The 20,825-nt window shown below is 46.4% G+C and overlaps 1 protein-coding gene across 7 annotated transcripts in view; it reads left to right on the top strand.

The window, feature by feature from the left end:
- rab3ip (RAB3A interacting protein (rabin3)) overlaps window positions 1-20,825 on the top strand; it is a 71,703-nt gene that overhangs the window by 16,681 nt on the left and 34,197 nt on the right. For 6 of the 7 annotated variants that reach the window (XM_071331773.1, XM_071331772.1, XM_071331774.1 and 3 more), the window contains exons 2-4: window positions 4,904-5,003; window positions 7,353-7,631; window positions 9,391-9,583. In XM_071331773.1, coding sequence (XP_071187874.1) covers window positions 7,384-7,631; window positions 9,391-9,583 — 441 coding nt within the window. In that variant the 5' untranslated portion in view covers window positions 4,904-5,003; window positions 7,353-7,383. The remainder of the gene's footprint in view (window positions 1-4,903; window positions 5,004-7,352; window positions 7,632-9,390; window positions 9,584-20,825) is intronic. The other variant, XM_071331771.1, reaches the window with a different exon arrangement.

The raw sequence follows: 20,825 nt of genomic DNA, 5'->3' as shown, positions 1-20,825 counted from the left end.
TTACCATGTTGTGCTGCTGCCATGTTGTGTTGCTACCATGTTATTATGTTGTGTTGCTACCATGTTATGTTGTGTTGCTACCATGTTGTGTTGCTACCATGTTGTTGTGTTGCTACCATGTTATGTTGTGTTGCTACCATGTTATGTTGTGTTGCTACCATGTTATGTTGTGTTGCTACCATGTTGTGTTGCTACCATGTTGTGTTGCTACCATGTTGTTGTGTTGCTACCATGTTGTGTTACCATGTTGTGCTGCTGCCATGTTGTGTTGCTACCATGTTATTATGTTGTGTTGCTACCATGTTATGTTGTGTTGCTACCATGTTGTTGTGTTGCTACCATGTTGTGTTATGTGTTGCTGCCTTGCTATGTTGTTTTCTTAGGTCTCTCTTTATGTAGTGTTGTGTTGTCTCTTGTCGTGATGTGTGTTTTGTCCTATATTTATATTGTATTTAAAAAAAAATATATATATTAATCCCAGACCGCCGTACCCGCAGGAGGCCTTTTGGTAGGCCGTCATTGTAAACAAGAATTTGTTCTTAACGGACTTGCCTCGTTAAATAAATAAATAAAAATGTGACCTTGAAAAACAGTGGTAAACAGCCTCTTGCTAGGTGCACACTGGAGTTAAAAGGGAACTACACCAGCAGAGCCAGCGACATCGCTCTGAATTCATGTTGATTCCCCTCCACTAACCTGCTGTCTGAGTGGGTTCGGCCTGCTACTGGCTACAGTCAGCCAGGGACACTGCTCTGAATTCATGTTGATTCCCCTCCACTAACCTGCTGTCTGAGTGGGTTCAGCCTGCTACTGGCTACAGTCAGCCAGGGACACTGCTCTGAATTCATGTTGATTCCCCTCCACTAACCTGCTGTCTGAGTGGGTTCAGCCTGCTACTGGCTACAGTCAGCCAGGGACACTGCTCTGAATTCATGTTGATTCCCCTCCACTAACCTGCTGTCTGCGTGGGTTCAGCCTGCTACTGGCTACAGTCAGCCAGGGACACTGCTCTGAATTCATGTTGATTCCCCTCCACTAACCTGCTGTCTGCGTGGGTTCAGCCTGCTACTGGCTACAGTCAGCCAGGGACACTGCTCTGAATTCATGTTGATTCCCCTCCACTAACCTGCTGTCTGCGTGGGTTCAGCCTGCTACTGGCTACAGTCAGCCAGGGACACTGCTCTGAATTCATGTTGATTCCCCTCCACTAACCTGCTGTCTGCGTGGGTTCAGCCTGCTACAGTCAGCCAGGGACACTGCTCTGAATTCATGTTGATTCCCCTCCATTAACCTGCTGTCAGCGTGGGTTCGGCCTGCTACTGGCTACAGTCAGCCAGGGACACTGCTCTGAATTCATGTTGATTCCCCTCCACTGACCTGCTGTCTGCGTGGGTTCAGCCTGCTACTGGCTACAGTCAGCCAGGGACACTGCTCTGAATTCATGTTGATTCCCCTCCACTGACCTGCTGTCTGCGTGGGTTCAGCCTGCTACTGGCTACAGTCAGCCAGGGACACTGCTCTGAATTCATGTTGATTCCCCTCCACTAACCTGCTGTCTGAGTGGGTTCAGCCTGCTACTGGCTACAGTCAGCCAGGGACACTGCTCTGAATTCATGTTGATTCCCCTCCACTAACCTGCTGTCTGCGTGGGTTCAGCCTGCTACTGGCTACAGTCAGCCAGGGACACTGCTCTGAATTCATGTTGATTCCCCTCCACTAACCTGCTGTCTGCGTGGGTTCAGCCTGCTACTGGCTACAGTCAGCCAGGGACACTGCTCTGAATTCATGTTGATTCCCCTCCACTAACCTGCTGTCTGCGTGGGTTCAGCCTGCTACTGGCTACAGTCAGCCAGGGACACTGCTCTGAATTCATGTTGATTCCCCTCCACTAACCTGCTGTCTGCGTGGGTTCAGCCTGCTACTGGCTACAGTCAGCCAGGGACACTGCTCTGAATTCATGTTGATTCCCCTCCACTAACCTGCTGTCTGCGTGGGTTCAGCCTGCTACTGGCTACAGTCAGCCAGGGACACTGCTCTGAATTCATGTTGATTCCCCTCCACTAACCTGCTGTCTGCGTGGGTTCAGCCTGCTACTGGCTACAGTCAGCCAGGGACACTGCTCTGAATTCATGTTGATTCCCCTCCACTAACCTGCTGTCTGCGTGGGTTCAGCCTGCTACTGGCTACAGTCAGCCAGGGACACTGCTCTGAATTCATGTTGATTCCCCTCCACTAACCTGCTGTCTGCGTGGGTTCAGCCTGCTACTGGCTACAGTCAGCCAGGGACACTGCTCTGAATTCATGTTGATTCCCCTCCACTAACCTGCTGTCTGCGTGGGTTCAGCCTGCTACTGGCTACAGACAGCCAGGGACCTGGCAGTGGCCCTATTTCAGATGACTACTCTCTCGCTCGCTCTCTCTTTCTCGCTCTCTTTGTCTCTCTCGTATTCTTCTGTGTAAACACAGTAAGCTCAGGCCTTTGGTTACACTGTGATTCAGAAGTATAGTTTTCCTCTCTACTGTCAGTGGAAGTAACAGAGCATACTAATGTTCTTTGACCGGTGTTTTGCTACAGGACTGTGTGTGTTAGACTAGACAGTCTTAATGGATAACGCAGTAGTTAACACTGGTTCATGTTGATGTGATGATGGTAGTAACTGGGCTGGTTATAATACAGTAGTTAACACTGGTTCATGTTGATGTGATGATGGTAGGTAGTAACTGGGGCTGGTTATCATCTTGTTTTCATTCAGGGAACCATGTGTTCTGTTTCTTCATTCAAATCAAATCAAATGTATTTATAAAGCCCTTCTTACATCAGCTGATATCTCAAAGTGCTGTACAGAAACCCAGCCTAAAACCCCCAAACAGCTAGTAATGCAGGTGTAGAAGCAGGGTGGCTAGGAAAAACTGCCTAGAAAGGCCAAAACCTAGGAAGAAACCTAGAGAGGAACCAGGCAATGAGGAGTGGCCAGTCCTCTTCTGGCTGTGCCGGGTGGAGATTATAACAGAACATGGTCAAGATGTTCAAAATGTTGAACCCCTCTCTGTAGAACAGGACTGATCCAGTTGAACCCCTCTCTGTAGAACAGGACTAATAGTTGATGAGTAATGACCTGCCTACTGTCTGAATGCAGCTATTTTTGTCCTGTTGTATCTGTAAACCCTGTTGAGAACACAACACAACACACCCTCTTAGAAACACAGACAAAGAGAGAGAGACACACAGACACTACAGTAGCTCGTCTCAGAGCGCTCTTTACTCTCCTCTGTTTACAGCACCATGTTCACTGGGTAGGAAATTGGAATGACAACCTGTCACTGTTTCCTTAGCAACCGTCCCGACAGACAGGTGGTGCAGCCTATGAGCTGCTCCCATTGCCGGGCTCTCCGTATTTTCCAGCCAATAGATTTATAGTATTTTCACCCTTCAGTGCACTGGCCTGGTTGTAAAAACACATAACAGAGTTAGCTTAACCTTTGGAATGTTAGCATGGGTGTGTCTGTCGTGTGTATGACCAGTGGAGTTTGAGATGCGTGTGTGTGAGGTGCGTGTGTGTGAGGTGCGTGTGTGTATACTCACAAACTAACTAGCCTACTCTGTGTATGATTCTGTTGTCATGGGCGACTGATTGGGTCATTGTTTCGAGTTGAAAAATGAATACTGCTCTCATGGAATGACATGCTTTGAGCACTACTGAAAAGTGCTATTTACATGTGGAAAATGAATGTCATATGCTGCATCTGCTACAGGCCTGTTGTTGACCTTTTAGTTGGTGACACTTTGATATCTTGATGATATGCAGCTGTGAAGTCTAAAGTGGTCAGGGTTGATGGTCTGTTAGTCCCGTGGACTTGTATTCATCAGTACAAATTTAGATTGAGCAATAAATCCCCAGTCAGGGTGTTAAATGAAGCTGGGTTTTGACAGTATGGGGCACAATGCCACAGTGGAGTTTAGAAGGGAGGAAGTCCCTCACCTCTATTTCACCGCCTGTTTAGGATCCGCACTATGCAGCTGTTGCAAGAGCGCAGTGATTGATGGGCATTATTATTACTATTATTGGGTTCAAATTAGAGGTCGACCGATTAATCAGGGCCCGGTTTCAAGTTTTCATAACAATCGGAAATCGGTATTTTTGGGCGCCATTTTTTATTTATTTTATTTATTTATTATTTTTTATTTTATATTTATTATTATTTTATTTTTGTGATTATTATTATTATTATTATTTTTTTTTTTACACCTTTATTTAATCTTTATTTAACTAGGCAAGTCAGTTAAGAACACATTCTTATTTTCAATGACGGCCTAGGAACGTTCTGTCTCGTTGTTTGGCTTGCTTGTGTGACATCAATGCGGTATTAATTATAATTCTAAACGTCTCATCTTTCAAAATACTTAATTTACAGCATTTCCCTCACTCGGACAACAAAACATGTGCAAAGCTTCTTGTGGCGTCCTGCGCTCTAGTTCAGAACGTCTGTCAGTCAAAACCCATAAGCCAGAGACGTCATGTATATAGCATGTTACTGTACAGCTAGTGTTTAACAATTTAGGTGCTAATTTGTGTCCAAATTTGCCATTTTCAACCTGTATACGGGTACGAGTGTAAAGGGTTACACCTAACTAACCCTGGCAACATGTTCCACCAAGCTGTTCCACCAAGCTGTTCCCCCAAGCTGTTCCCCCAAGCTGTTCCCCCCAAGCTGTTCCCCCCAAGCTGTTCCCCCCAAGCTGTTCCCCCAAGCTGTTCCCCCAAGCTGTTCCCCCAAGCTGTTCCCCCAAGCTGTTCCACCAAGCTGTTCCACCAAGCTGTTCCCCCAAGCTGTTCCCCCAAGCTGTTGATAATATTTCAGCTCACCAACAGTAACTCTCATCTCTTCCTGTCTTCTCTTGCAGCAGTAAGCCAGTGTTGGAGGTCTATCCTGACTGAAGAGGAGACCCACTACACACACAATCACATCATCAGCTTTTAAATACACACACATTCATCATCATGGTAGGTTCATACCTGTTGGTTTCAATTCAGCCGAATGAATGAAACGGCTTATGGAATGAAACAGTTTGGTGGAGCCAGTTGCTAGTTGTGTAGGCCGGCTAAACCTTCAGTGTGAATGTCAACACTAACTTCACAGGCACACATTACATTTCCTGTCAGAGAGACTGGCCTGTTACTGTCTGTAACCATTCCCCTGAATGACCTATTTCCTGTCAGAGAGACTAGCCTGTTACTGTCTGTAACCATTCCCCTGAATGACCTATTTCCTGTCAGAGAGACTGGCCTGTTACTGTCTGTAACCATTCCCCTGAATGACCTATTTCATCTCAGAGAGACTGGCCTGTTACTGTCTGTAACCATTCCCCTGAATTACCTATTTCCTGTCAGAGAGACTGGCCTGTTACTGTCTGTAACCATTCCCCGGAATGACCTATTTCATCTCAGAGAGACTGGCCTGTTACTGTCTGTAACCATTCCCCGGAATGACCTATTTCATCTCAGAGAGACTGGCCTGTTACTGTCTGTAACCATTCCCCGGAATGACCTATTTCATCTCAGAGAGACTGGCCTGTTACTGTCTGTAACCATTCCCCGGAATGACCTATTTCCTGTCAGAGAGACTGGCCTGTTACTGTCTGTAACCATTCCCCTGAATGACCTATTTCCTGTCAGACTGGCCTGTTACTGTCTGTAACCATTCCCCGGAATGACCTATTTCCTGTCAGAGAGACTGGCCTGTTACTGTCTGTAACCATTCCCCTGAATGACCTATTTCCTGTCAGACTGGCCTGTTACTGTCTGTAACCATTCCCCGGAATGACCTATTTCATCTCAGAGAGACTGGCCTGTTACTGTCTGTAACCATTCCCCGGAATGACCTATTTCATCTGAGAGACTGGCCTGTTACTGTCTGTAACCATTCCCCTGAATGACCTATTTCCTGTCAGAGAGACTGGCCTGTTACTGTCTGTAACCATTCCCCTGAATGACCTATTTCCTGTCAGAGAGACTGGCCTGTTACTGTCTGTAACCATTCCCCTGAATGACCTATTTCCTGTCACTGTCTGTAACCATTCCCCTGAATGACCTATTTCCTGTCAGACTGGCCTGTTACTGTCTGTAACCATTCCCCTGAATGACCTATTTCCTGTCAGACTGGCCTGTTACTGTCTGTAACCATTCCCCTGAATGACCTATTTCCTGTCAGAGAGACTGGCCTGTTACTGTCTGTAACCATTCCCCTGAATGACCTATTTCCTGTCAGAGAGACTGGCCTGTTACTGTCTGTAACCATTCCCCTGAATGACCTATTTCCTGTCAGAGAGACTGGCCTGTTACTGTCTGTAACCATTCCCCTGAATGACCTATTTCCTGTCAGAGAGACTGGCCTGTTACTGTCTGTAACCATTCCCCTGAATGACCTATTTCCTGTCACTGTCTGTAACCATTCCCCTGAATGACCTATTTCCTGTCAGAGAGACTGGCCTGTTACTGTCTGTAACCATTCCCCTGAATGACCTATTTCCTGTCAGAGAGACTGGCCTGTTACTGTCTGTAACCATTCCCCTGAATGACCTATTTCCTGTCACTGTCTGTAACCATTCCCCTGAATGACCTATTTCCTGTCAGACTGGCCTGTTACTGTCTGTAACCATTCCCCTGAATGACCTATTTCCTGTCAGAGAGACTGGCCTGTTACTGTCTGTAACCATTCCCCTGAATGACCTATTTCCTGTCAGAGAGACTGGCCTGTTACTGTCTGTAACCATTCCCCTGAATGACCTATTTCCTGTCAGAGAGACTGGCCTGTTACTGTCTGTAACCATTCCCCTGAATGACCTATTTCCTGTCAGAGAGACTGGCCTGTTACTGTCTGTAACCATTCCCCTGAATGACCTATTTCCTGTCAGAGAGACTGGCCTGTTACTGTCTGTAACCATTCCCCTGAATGACCTATTTCCTGTCAGAGAGACTGGCCTGTTACTGTCTGTAACCATTCCCCTGAATGACCTATTTCCTGTCACTGTCTGTAACCATTCCCCTGAATGACCTATTTCCTGTCAGAGTGGTCTGCTCTCTCTGCTGGGGCTGAAGAGGGAAACAGACCCATGTTTAATCAGCTACTCCACAGTCCACACCTGGGATCCCACACTGATACTGTTGCTGCTGTGGGTAGTCTGATTGAAATAGCAGAATTAGATCTGTGTGAATGTAGTCTAGAATGGATGTCTCTGTTTGACCCCAATCAGTCATTATTTTGACTTTCATTTCAATCGTGTTCTTTTCTCCTCCTTTTCTCCTCTCCTCTCCTCTCCTCTCCTCTCCTCTCCTCTCCTCTCCTCTCCTCAGGGAGGTATATGATGACTGTAGCTGCAGGGCTATGGCCAGCGAACCCCTCGAAGGCTTCCATGAGGTCAACTTGGCGTCACCCACCACCCCTGATCTCCACGGATTGACCTCCGACCCCAGACCCCAATGTCACAGCGCCCCTTCCAGCGCCCTGTACCGTACACCCTCCCTCAGCTCCAGCCCCTGCCCCCCCAACGCCCTGCGAGCCGATCAGCTGCCCACCCAGCCCATCTACTCTGCTCCTCGGCTACTGGGCAGCACAGAACCCCACAATGGAAGGTCAGGAAGAAACCCTCCTGGAGAAACTTACACTACCTGGCCCATGACAACTACAATGTAAAGAGATATAGTACCTGGCCCATGACAACCACAATGTAAAGAGATATAGTACCTGGCCCATGACAACCACAATGTAAAGAGATATAGTACCTGGCCCATGACAACCACAATGTAAAGAGATATAGTACCTGGCCCATGACAACCACAATGTAAAGAGATATAGTACCTGGCCCATGACAACCACAATGTAAAGAGATATAGTACCTGGCCCATGACAACCACAATGTAAAGAGATATAGTACCTGGCCCATGACAACCACAATGTAAAGAGATATAGTACCTGGCCCATGACAACCACAATGTAAAGAGATATAGTACCTGGCCCATGACAACCACAATGTAAAGAGATATAGTACCTGGCCCATGACAACCACAATGTAAAGAGATATAGTACCTGGCCCATGACAACCACAATGTAAAGAGATATTACCTGGCCCATGACAACCACAATGTAAAGAGATATTACCTGGCCCATGACAACCACAATGTAAAGAGATATTACCTGGCCCATGACGACCACAATGTAAAGAGATATTACCTGGCCCATGACGACCATAATGTAAAGAGATATAGTACCCGGCCCATGACGACCACAATGTAAAGAGATATATTACCTGGCCCATGACGACCACAATGTAAAGAGATATTACCTGGCCCATGACGACCACAATGTAAAGAGATATAGTACCCGGCCCATGACGACCACAATGTAAAGAGATATAGTACCTGGCCCATGACGACCACAATGTAAAGAGATATAGTACCCGGCCCATGACGACCACAATGTAAAGAGATATAGTACCTGGCCCATGACGACCACAATGTAAAGAGATATAGTACCCGGCCCATGACGACCACAATGTAAAGAGATATTACCTGGCCCATGACGACCACAATGTAAAGAGATATAGTACCCGGCCCATGACGACCACAATGTAAAGAGATATTACCTGGCCCATGACGACCACAATGTAAAGAGATATAGTACCCGGCCCATGACGACCACAATGTAAAGAGATATAGTACCTGGCCCATGACGACCACAATGTAAAGAGATATAGTACCTGGCCCATGACGACCACAATGTAAAGAGCTAGTACCTGGCCCATGACGACCACAATGTAAAGAGATATTACCTGGCCCATGACGACCACAATGTAAAGAGATATAGTACCCGGCCCATGACGACCACAATGTAAAGAGATATAGTACCTGGCCCATGACGACCACAATGTAAAGAGATATAGTACCTGGCCCATGACGACCACAATGTAAAGAGATAGTACCTGGCCCATGACGACCACAATGTAAAGAGATACTGGAGAAAAATCTTGAAGATGGAACACAAATCCTAGCAGGTGAAACTGGTTTAAATGATGCCAGGATTTCTGCTAGGATCGCTTTACACAGTGCAGTTGGTAATAACCAGGCAATGTATTCAATAAAAGTCAAGGGTTCCACTAAGCAGTGTTCATTGACACTTAAAACGTACTATTGATGACCAGCCCACTGGGATGCTAATTGATACATTAGAACATGCTTACTCAGCTTAAAATGTCCAACCAGGTAATGAGAGATGGATCATTATCACCACTAAGCTAACAGTCAATAGTGCTGATCAGTGATGACTGATTGATCCCTGTGGTAATCAGCCAACCCTCCTATACGCTTACATTAGTGTACCCATGATTCCTTGCAGCGTTCCGGGGTTGGAACCCCTCGTCCGGTCAGAGGCGGAGTCAGCAGAGGGGGTGTTCCTGTCTGGAGAGGAAGGGGAGGAGTCTCTGGGTCTGACCAATGACAGCCTGTCCCGCCTCCGCAGCCCCTCAGTCATGGAGATCAGAGAGAAAGCCAATGAGAGACTGAAGGAGGAGCTAGCCAAGGCACAGAGGGTAAGAGACCACACACACACACACACACACACACACACACACACACACACACACTGTGCCCATGTCATGTGCATGTCCCCTCTGGTTGTGTGTCTACTAGTTGTGTGAACGGTCTCACGTCAGTTGATAACGGAGTGAAATCCATGCAGAAGGAATGTGTGTTTCTCCTCATCAAAGCAGCCATGTTGAAATCAGCGGCAGGCAACTCAACATGTTATCTCCTCCTGTGTTCTCTGAAATTACACCACAGCCTCTTGCCAGTGTTTATTTTTAACCCAGCGCTCCTGAATGCTGCTTTCTCCAGCCAACTCTGATGAGTGACAACCATCACTGCCTCATAACCAGAGTTTGAATGGGCGTGTTGGAACGGAGGGGTTGGGCCTGAGCAGGCAAGGTGATTGGTTGACCAGTGATTCTACAGGAACAGTGCTTCCTTCAGTCTGATGATCTATTCCATTTGACCATGTTATGTTCAGCCTCTTCGTTCAGCCTCTTTGTTTAGCCTCATCGTTCAGCCTCTTCGTTCAAATCAAATTCTATTGGTAACAAACACACGGTTAGCAGATGTTATTGTGAGTGTAGTGAAATGCTTATGCTTCTAGATCCGACAGTGCAGCAGTATTTAACAGGTAATATCTAACTATTCCACAACAAAACCTAATATCTAACAAATTCCACAACAAAACCTAATACACATAATCTAGTAAAGGAACAGGATGTTAATATATAAGTATAAAATATGTGGATGAGCAGTGAGAGAGCGGCTAAGATGCAATAGATAGTATAGAATATATAGTGAAGGATATAGTATATACATATGAGATGAGTAATGTGAGATATGTAAACATTATTAAAGTGACTAGTGTTCATTTATTAAAGTGGCCAATGATATCAAGTCTGTAGGTAGGCAGCCGCCTCTCTGTGCTAGTGATGGCTGTTTAACAATCTGATGGCCTTGAGATAGAAGCTGTTTTTCAATCTCTCGGTCCCTGCTTTGATGCACCTGTACTGACCTCGGCTTCTGGATGGGAGCGGGTTGAACAGGTAGTGGCTCGGGTGGTTGTTGTCCTTGATGATCTTTTTGGCCTTCCTGTGACATCAGGTGCTGTAGGTGTCCTGGAGGGCAGGTAGTTTGCCCCCGGTGATGCGTTGTGCAGACCTCACTACCCTCTGGAGAGCCTTACGGTTGTGGGCGGAGCAGTTGCTGTACCAGGCGGTGATACAGCCCAACAGGATGCTCTCAATTGTGCATCTGTAAAAGTTTGTGAGGGGTTTAGGTGACAAGCCAAATTTCTTCAGCTTCCTGAGGTTGAAGAGGGGCTGTTGCGCCTTCTTCACCACGCTGTCTGTGTGGGTGGACCATTTCAGTTTGTCTGTGATGTGTATGCCGAGGAACTTAAAACTTTCCACCTTCTCCACTACTGTCCCGTCGATGTGGATAGGGGGGTGCTCCCTCTGCTGTTTCCTGAAGTCCACGATCATCTCCTTTGTTTTGCTGACGTTGAGTGAGAGGTTATTTTCCTGACACCACACTCCGAGGGCCCTCAACTCCTCCCTGTAGGCTGTCTCGTCGTTGTTGGTAATCAAGCCTACCACTGTAGTGTCGTCTGCAAACTTGATGATTGAGTTGGAGGCGTGCATGGCCACGCAGTCGTGGGTGAACAGGGAGTACAGGAGAGGGCTGAGAACGCTCCAGTGTTGAGCATCAGTGGAGTGGAGATGTTGTTTCCTACCTTCACCACCTGGGTGTGGCCCGTCAGGAAGTCCAGGACCCAGTTGCACAGGTCGGGGTCGAGACCCAGGGTCTCAAGTTTATGATGAGTTTGGAGGGTACTATGGTGTTAAATGCTGAGCTGTAGTTGATTAACAGCATTCTTACATAGGTATTCCTCTCGTCCAGATGGGATTGTGAAGTGTGATTGGAGTGGGAGTGCAAATTGGAGTGGGTCTAGGGTGACAGGTAGGGTGGAGGTGATATTATGATCCTTGACTAGTCTCTCAAAGCACTTCATGATGACAGAAGTGAGTGCTACGGGGCAATAGTCATTTAGTTCAGTTACCTTAGCTTTCTTGGGAACAGGAACAATGGTGGCCATCTTGAAGCATGTGGGGACAGCAGACTGGGATAGGGTGTGATTGAATATGTCCGTCAACACACCAGCCAGCTGGTCTGCGCATGCTCTGAGGACGCGACTAGGCCGGCAGCCCTGCGAGGGTTAACACGTTTAAATGTTTTACTCATATCGGCGATGGAGAAGGAGAGCCCACAGTCTTTGTTAGCGGGCGGTGGCAATGTATTGTCCTCAAAAGTGCGCAAAGAAGTTGTTTAATTTGTTTGGAGCAAGACGTCCGCGACGGGACTGTTTTGTTGTTGTTTGTAATCCATGATTGTCTGTTGACCTTGCCACATACAGTGGGGAGAACAAGTATTTGATACACTGCCGATTTTGCAGGTTTTCCTACTTACAAAGCATGTAGAGGTCTGTAATTTTTATCATAGGTACACTTCAACTGTGAGAGACGGAATCTAAAACAAAAATCCAGAAAATCACATTGTATGATTTTTAAGTAATTAATTTGCATTTTATTGCATGACATAAGTATTTGATCACCTACCAACCAGTAAGAATTCCGGCTCTCACAGACCTGTTAGTTTTTCTTTAAGAAGCCCTCCTGTTCTCCACTCATTACCTGTATTAACTGCACCTGTTTGAACTCGTTACCTGTATAAAAGACACCTGTCCACACACTCAATCAAACAGACTCCAACCTCTCCACAATGGCCAAGACCAGAGAGCTGTGTAAGGACATCAAGGATAAATTGTAGACCTGTAGAAGGCTGGGATGGGCTACAGGACAATAGCCAAGCAGCTTGGTGAGAAGGCAACAACTGTTGGCACAATTATTAGAAAATGGAAGAAGTTCAAGATGACGGTCAATCACCCTCGGTCTGGGGCTCCATGCAAGATCTCACCTCGTGGGGCATCAATGATCATGAGGAATGTGAGGGATCAGCCCAGAACTACACGGCAGGACCTGGTCAATGACCTGAAGAGAGCTGGGACCACAGTCTCAAAGAAAACCATTAGTAACACACTACACCGTCATGGATTAAAATCCTGCAGCGCACGCAAGGTCCCCCTGCTCAAGCCAGCGCATGTCCAGGCCCGTCTGAAGTTTGCCAATGACCATCTGGATGATCCAGAGGAGGAATGGGAGAAGGTCATGTGGTCTGATGAGACAAAAATAGAGCTTTTTGCTCTAAACTCCACTCGCCGTGTTTGGAGGAATAGAAGGATGAGTACAACCCCAAGAACACCATCCCAACCGTGAAGCATGGAGGTGGAAACATCATTCTTTGGGGATGCTTTTCTGCAAAGGGGACAGGACGACTGCACCGTATTGAGGGGAGGATGGATGGGGCCATGTATCGCGAGATCTTGACCAACAACCTCCTTCCCTCAGTAAGAGCATTGAAGATGGGTCGTGGCTGGGTCTTCCAGCATGACAACGACCCGAAACACACAGCCAGGGCAACTAAGGAGTGGCTCCGTAAGAAGCATCTCAAGGTCCTGGAGTGGCCTAGCCAGTCTCCAGACCTGAACCCAATAGAAAATCTTTGGAGGGAGCCGAAAGTCCGTATTGCCCAGCGACAGCCCCGAAACCTGAAGGATCTGGAGAAGGTCTGTATGGAGGAGTGGGCCAAAATCCCTGCTGCAGTGTGTGCAAACCTGGTCAAGAACTACAGGAAACGTATGATCTCTGTAATTGCAAACTAAGGTTTCTGTACCAAATATTCAGTTCTGCTTTTCTGATGTATCAAATACTTATGTCATGCAATAAAATGCAAATTAATTACTTAAAAATCATACAATGTGATTTTCTGGATTTTTGTTTTAGATTCCTTCTCTCACAGTTGAAGTGTACCTATGATAAAAATTACAGACCTCTACATGCTTTGTAAGTAGGAAAACCTGCAAAATTGTCAGTGTATCAAATACTTGTTCTCCCCACTGTACGTCTCGTGTCTGAGCTGTTGAATTACGTCTCCACTTTGTCTCTATACTGACGCTTAGCTTGTTTGATTGCCTTACGGAGGGAATAACTACACTGTTTGTATTCGGGCATCTTTCCAGTCACCTTGCCATGATTAAATGCGGTGGTACGTGCTTTCAGTTTTGCGCGAAAGCTGCCATCAATCCACGGTTTCTGGTTCGGGAAGGTTTTAATAGTTGCAGTGGGTACAACATCTCCTATACACTTCCTTTATAAACTCGCTCTCCGAGTCAGCGTATACGTCAATGTTATTGTCTGAGGCTACCTGGAACATATCCCAGTCCACGTGATCGAAGCAATCTTGAAGCGTGGAATCCGATTAGTCAGACCAGCGTTGGATAGACCTCAGCACGGGCGCTTCCTGTTTTAGTTTATGCCTATAGGCGGGGAGCTACAAGATGGAGTCATGGTCAGATTAGCCAAAAGGAGGGCGGGGGAGGGCCTTGTATGCATCGCGGAAGTTGCAGTGGTCGAGCGTGTTACTCGATCATGTACTGCAATCAATATGCTGATAGAATTTAGGTATCCTTGTTCTCAAATTAGCTTTGTTAAAATTGCCAGCTACAATAAATGCAGCCTCAGGATATATGGTTTTCAGTTTGCATAAAGTCCAGTGAAGTTCCTTGATGGCTCTCTCTTGCAGGGGGATATACCCGGCTGTGACGATAACCGAGGAGAGTTCTCTTGGGAGTTAATACGGTCTGCATTTTATTGTGAAGAACTCTAGGTCAGGTGAACAAAAGGACTCAAGTTATTGTATGTTGTTACAATTACACCATGAGTCCTTAATCATGAAACATACACCCCCGCCCTTCTTCTTACCGGAGAGATGTTTGTTCCTGTCGGCGCGATGCACTGAAAATCCCGTTGGCTGTACGGACTCCGACAGCATGTCTCTAGCTCGCCATGTCTCCGTCGAACAGAGTATGTTACAATCCCGGATATCTCTTTGGAAAGCAACTCTTGCCCTAATTTCGTCTACTTTGTTAACTAGGGACCGGACATTAGCATGTAATGTACTCGGAAGCGCTGGGTGGTGTGCGCACATCCGAAGCCTCACTAGAAGACCGCTCCGCCAACCTCTCCTCCGACGGCGTTGTTTGGGGTCGGCCTCTGGAATCAGTTCAAATGCCCTGGGAGGTGCAGACAAAGGATCCGCTTTGGGAAAGTATTCCTGGTTGTGCTGGCAAGTTGACGTCTCTCTGATATCCAATAGTTGTTTCCGGCTGTATGTAATAACACTTAAGGTTTTCTGGGCTAACAATGTAAGAAATAATACTAATAATTTCTAATACTACGCAGTTTCCCAAGGACAAGAAGCGACGCTGCCATCTCCATCAGCGCCATCTTGCTATTCAGCCTCTTCGTTCAGCCTCTTCGTTCAGCCTCTTCGTTCAGCCTCTTCGTTCAGCCTCTTCGTTCAGCCTCTATCAGAGCAGCATATTAGAACCAACAAACAGGAGTTCGTCACGTGTCAATTATCCACTAGTTCTTCAACCGTTGTTGTTTTTACCTCTGTTTGTTTCTTCTGAACATTCTAACTCTCCACCTCTACAATGGTGTGCCAGACAGAGTCAAGCTGTCATCTCACTACCTGATTTAGAGATCTCTGGAATGAAATGGTGTGTGAGAGAGACGCAGCTTGCCGGTTGCACTCACATTCTGTCTTTCTCAGTCCTGCTGCTCAGAGCAGGGATGTGTGAGAGAGATGGGGAGATGGGGAGAGAGAAAGAAAGTTGCGAGACAGAAGGAGAGCGAGAGAACGAAAGACAAAAAATCATGAGTGAAAGAGAGAGGGGTGTGAGAGAGACTTGTGGTGCTGAATCACCAGCTAGCTACTGTACTAGGAGAAAGGTGGTACTGAATCACCAGCTAGCTACTGTACTAGGAGAAAGGTGGTACTGAATCACCAGCTAGCTACTGTACTAGAAGAATGGTGGTGCTGAATCACCAGCTAGCTACTGTACTAGAAGAATGGTGGTACTGAATCACCAGCTAGCTACTGTACTAGAAGGTGGTACTGAATCACCAGCTAGCTACTGTACTAGAAGAAAGGTGGTGCTGAATCACCAGCTAGCTACTGTACTAGAAGAAAGGTGGTGCTGAATCACCAGCTAGCTACTGTACTAGAAGAAAGGTGGTGCTGAATCACCAGCTAGCTACTGTACTAGAAGGTGGTACTGAATCACCAGCTAGCTACTGTACTAGAAGAAAGGTGGTACTGAATCACCAGCTAGCTACTGTACTAGAAGGTGGTACTGAATCACCAGCTAGCTACTGTACTAGGAGAAAGGTGGTGCTGAATCACCAGCTAGCTACTGTACTAGAAGGTGGTACTGAATCACCAGCTAGCTACTGTACTAGGAGAAAGGCAGTACTGAATCACCAGCTAGCTACTGTACAAGAAGAAAGGTGGTACTGAATCACCAGCTAGCTACTGTACTAGAAGAAAGGTGGTACTGAATCACCAGCTAGCTACTGTACTAGAAGAAAGGTGGTACTGAATCACCAGCTAGCTACTGTACTAGAAGAAAGGTGGTACTGAATCACCAGCTAGCTACTGTACTAGAAGAAAGGTGGTACTGAATCACCAGCTAGCTACTGTACTAGAAGAAAGGCAGTACTGAATCACCAGCTAGCTACTGTACTAGAGGAAAGGTGGTACTGAATCACCAGCTAGCTACTGTACTAGAGGAAAGGTGGTACTGAATCACCAGCTAGCTACTGTACTAGAAGAATGGTGGTACTGAATCACCAGCTAGCTACTGTACTAGAGGAAAGGTGGTACTGAATCACCAGCTAGCTACTGTACTAGAAGAATGGTGGTACTGAATCACCAGCTAGCTACTGTACTAGAAGAATGGTGGTACTGAATCACCAGCTAGCTACTGTACTAGAAGAAAGGTGTTACTGAATCACCAGCTAGCTACTGTAATAGAGGAAAGGTGGTGCTGAATCACCAGCTAGCTACTGTACTAGAAGGTGGTACTGAATCACCAGCTAGCTACTGTACTAGAAGAAAGGTGGTACTGAATCACCAGCTAGCTACTGTACTAGAGGAAAGGTGGTACTGAATCACCAGCTAGCTACTGTACTAGAAGAATGGTGGTGCTGAATCACCAGCTAGCTACTGTACTAGGAGGTGGTACTGAATCACCAGCTAGCTACTGTACTAGAGGAAAGGTGGTACTGAATCACCAGCTAGCTACTGTACTAGAGGAAAGGTGGTGCTGAATCACCAGCTAGCTACTGTAATAGAGGAAAGGTGGTGCTGAATCACCAGCTAGCTACTGTACTAGAAGGTGGTACTGAATCACCAGCTAGCTACTGTACTAGAAGAAAGGTGGTACTGAATCACCAGCTAGCTACTGTACTAGAGGAAAGGTGGTACTGAATCACCAGCTAGCTACTGTACTAGAAGAATGGTGGTGCTGAATCACCAGCTAGCTACTGTACTAGGAGGTGGTACTGAATCACCAGCTAGCTACTGTACTAGAGGAAAGGTGGTACTGAATCACCAGCTAGCTACTGTACTAGAGGAAAGGTGGTGCTGAATCACCAGCTAGCTACTGTACTAGAAGGTGGTACTGAATCACCAGCTAGCTACTGTACTAGAGGAAAGGTGGTACTGAATCACCAGCTAGCTACTGTACTAGAAGAAAGGTGGTACTGAATCACCAGCTAGCTACTGTACTAGAGGAAAGGTGGTGCTGAATCACCAGCTAGCTACTGTACTAGAGGAAAGGTGGTGCTGAATCACCAGCTAGCTACTGTACTAGAAGAAAGGCAGTACTGAATCACCAGCTAGCTACTGTACTAGAAGAAAGGCAGTACTGAATCACCAGCTAGCTACTGTACTAGAGGAAAGGTGGTGCTGAATCACCAGCTAGCTACTGTACTAGAAGGTGGTACTGAATCACCAGCTAGCTACTGTACTAGAAGAATGGTGGTACTGAATCACCAGCTAGCTACTGTACTAGAAGGTGGTACTGAATCACAAATACACCATGACAGCGCAATACACAAGGGGTGGAACAGTGGCAAAGGTACCCACAGGACAAACAGAATAATATTAGTCTGAGGAGAGATTAAATAGCATTAATACAACAAAAATAATTCTAAACACACCTTTAGTTTACAAAGTTAAACAGATGTATTTTTTCTTCATAATAAGCAGGAGTAATATTCTTAGATCAGAATGACAGCAGACTGTACTTCTATCCATGTCCATGTCGACTGCAGGATGACACTGATGCAGCTAACTTGGTCAAGACGACGCCTATGACTTGATGACATTCTTTTGTATACCCGTTACCCAACCGGGAACAACGTTGATGACTGTTGACTACTGACTATAGGCTTACGTTGGTCAGACCACCAAGTATTGCTTGACATAGCATCAGGACTGCCAGATTATGTTGATACATCATTTCAGATCAGCGTGAGGATTTTACACTACCGGCCAAAGTTTTATAATAACTACTCATTCAAGGGTTTTTCTTTATTTTGACTATTTTCTACATTGTAGAATAAGTGAAGACATCAAAACTATGAAATGACATATATATGGAATCATGTAGTAACCACAAAAGTGATAAACAAATAAAAATACAGTATATTACTGTACTAGGAGAAAGGTGGTACTGAATCACCAGCTAGCTACTGTACTAGAAGAATGGTGGTACTGAATCACCAGCTAGCTACTGTACTAGAAGGTGGTACTGAATCACCAGCTAGCTACTGTACTAGAAGGTGGTACTGAATCACCAGCTAGCTACTGTACTAGAAGGTGGTACTGAATCACCAGCTAGAAGAATGGTGGTACTGAATCACCAGCTAGCTACTGTACTAGAAGAATGGTGGTACTGAATCACCAGCTAGCTACTGTACTAGAAGGTGGTACTGAATCACCAGCTAGAAGAATGGTGGTACTGAATCACCAGCTAGCTACTGTTCTAGAAGAATGGTGGTACTGAATCACCAGCTAGCTACTGTACTAGAAGAAAGGTGGTACTGAATCACCAGCTAGCTACTGTACTAGAAGAATGGTGGTACTGAATCACCAGCTAGCTACTGTACTAGAAGAAAGGTGGTACTGAATCACCAGCTAGCTACTGTACTAGAAGAATGGTGGTACTGAATCACCAGCTAGCTACTGTACTAGAAGAATGGTGGTACTGAATCACCAGCTAGCTACTGTACTAGAAGAAAGGTGGTACTGAATCACCAGCTAGCTACTGTACTAGAAGAAAGGCAGTACTGAATCACCAGCTAGCTACTGTACTAGAAGAAAGGTGGTACTGAATCACCAGCTAGCTACTGTACTAGAAGGTGGTACTGAATCACCAGCTAGCTACTGTACTAGAAGGTGGTACTGAATCACCAGCTAGCTACTGTACTAGAGGAAAGGTGGTACTGAATCACCAGCTAGCTACTGTACTAGAGGAAAGGTGGTACTGAATCACCAGCTAGCTACTGTACTAGAGGAAAGGTGGTACTGAATCACCAGCTAGCTACTGTACTAGAGGAAAGGTGGTACTGAATCACCAGCTAGCTACTGTACTAGAAGAAAGGTGGTACTGAATCACCAGCTAGCTACTGTACTAGAAGAAAGGCAGTACTGAATCACCAGCTAGCTACTGTACTAGAAGAAAGGTGGTACTGAATCACCAGCTAGCTACTGTACTAGAGGAAAGGTGGTACTGAATCACCAGCTAGCTACTGTACTAGAAGAAAGGTGGTACTGAATCACCAGCTAGCTACTGTACTAGAAGGTGGTGCTGAATCACCAGCTAGCTACTGTACTAGAGGAAATCCCAGTGTACCCTGGAGGCTCCTTCAGTTCCATTAGCATCAGGAAGTCCTGAATTATAATTACAGCCATTAGACTGGACCTCATTCACTATCACAGATGCTCCTAGTCAGACCACTCCAGTGAGGTGCAGGGTCCCCTGTGATATGGGCCTAGAAGTGTAGCCTGGGCTGGATACCATCTTGCCAGTTGCCGCTCCTTGGCATGCTGAACATGGAGCACAAACAGATGTGTGCCAGGCTACTAGCAGGGTGGCCCGGGGGAGGTTAGGTTGAACCAATCAGTCATTCTCAGGTGTTCTTATTGACCACTGTTGACCTTATGGTGACCCCTCATGGATTTGGAATCACAATTCTGTACGATCCCTCTGCCATTTCCCCTCAGAGAAAAGCTGTGTGTCTTCCTCCCTGTATTACCCGTTGTGGCTGCTCCTCGCTGCACCAGGACTGACTGGTGTCCTGTTGCCCGTGTCTCTTCCAGTAAGGAGAGGGAAACGTTGTGCAAACACCCAGTTCCTCCTTTCCAATCAGTTTAAGGCTATGGGTCTATACAGCCTTAACAGGGATTAGCCTTGTGACCAGCCTACCCCAGACAGACGGGTAAATCACTGATTCCCCCAGACAGTCTAAGCAGCTCAGACAAGTTGTCCACTCCAGAACCAGCAGGATCAGCCCCTTTCTTCCTCTCCTTCCATCTCATCCCACCCCTACCTTCTTTCCCTTTCCTGCTGTTCCCTTCCCATTTTCCCTCCACTTCCTGCATTGATCACTACTGCCATCTAACTCCCTCCACTTCCTGCATTGATCACTACTGCCATCTACCTCCCTCCACTTCCTGCATTGATCACTACTGCCATCTACCTCCCTCCACTTCCTGCATTGATCACTACTGCCATCTACCTCCCTCCACTTCCTGCATTGATCACTACTCTCAACCTTCTGCCTCTGTCGGCATGGCAATGACCTTGTGTTCGATGAGAGCGAGGGAACCCTGTCCGGACGTGTGTGTGTGTGTGTGTGTGTGTGTGTGTGTGTACGCCGTAAACCAGCTCCCACTACTAATCTGAGCCATTGAATAATAAATAAAGGCCCCAGGCAGCTAAAGGAGTTGGTGTTTATCCTTCCAGATGCATGTTGTTGTTTACCACGGTGTAGAATACCACTAGTGTCTGTCCTGTTGTTTACCACGGTGTAGAATACCACTAGTATCTGTCCTGTTGTTTACCACGGTGTAGAATACCACTAGTATCTGTCCTGTTGTTTACCACGGTGTAGAATACCACTAGTATCTGTCCTGTTGTTTACCATGGTGTAGAATACCACTAGTATCTGTCCTGTTGTTTACCACGGTGTAGAATACCACTAGTATCTGTCC

This window comes from Salvelinus alpinus, chromosome 11, assembly GCF_045679555.1.
Source record: "Salvelinus alpinus chromosome 11, SLU_Salpinus.1, whole genome shotgun sequence".
In the NCBI taxonomy this organism is placed as follows: Eukaryota; Metazoa; Chordata; class Actinopteri; order Salmoniformes; family Salmonidae; genus Salvelinus; species Salvelinus alpinus.
The sequence above is the reverse complement of the archived record's forward strand: the minus strand, read 5'-3'. Positions and strand labels throughout refer to the sequence as shown.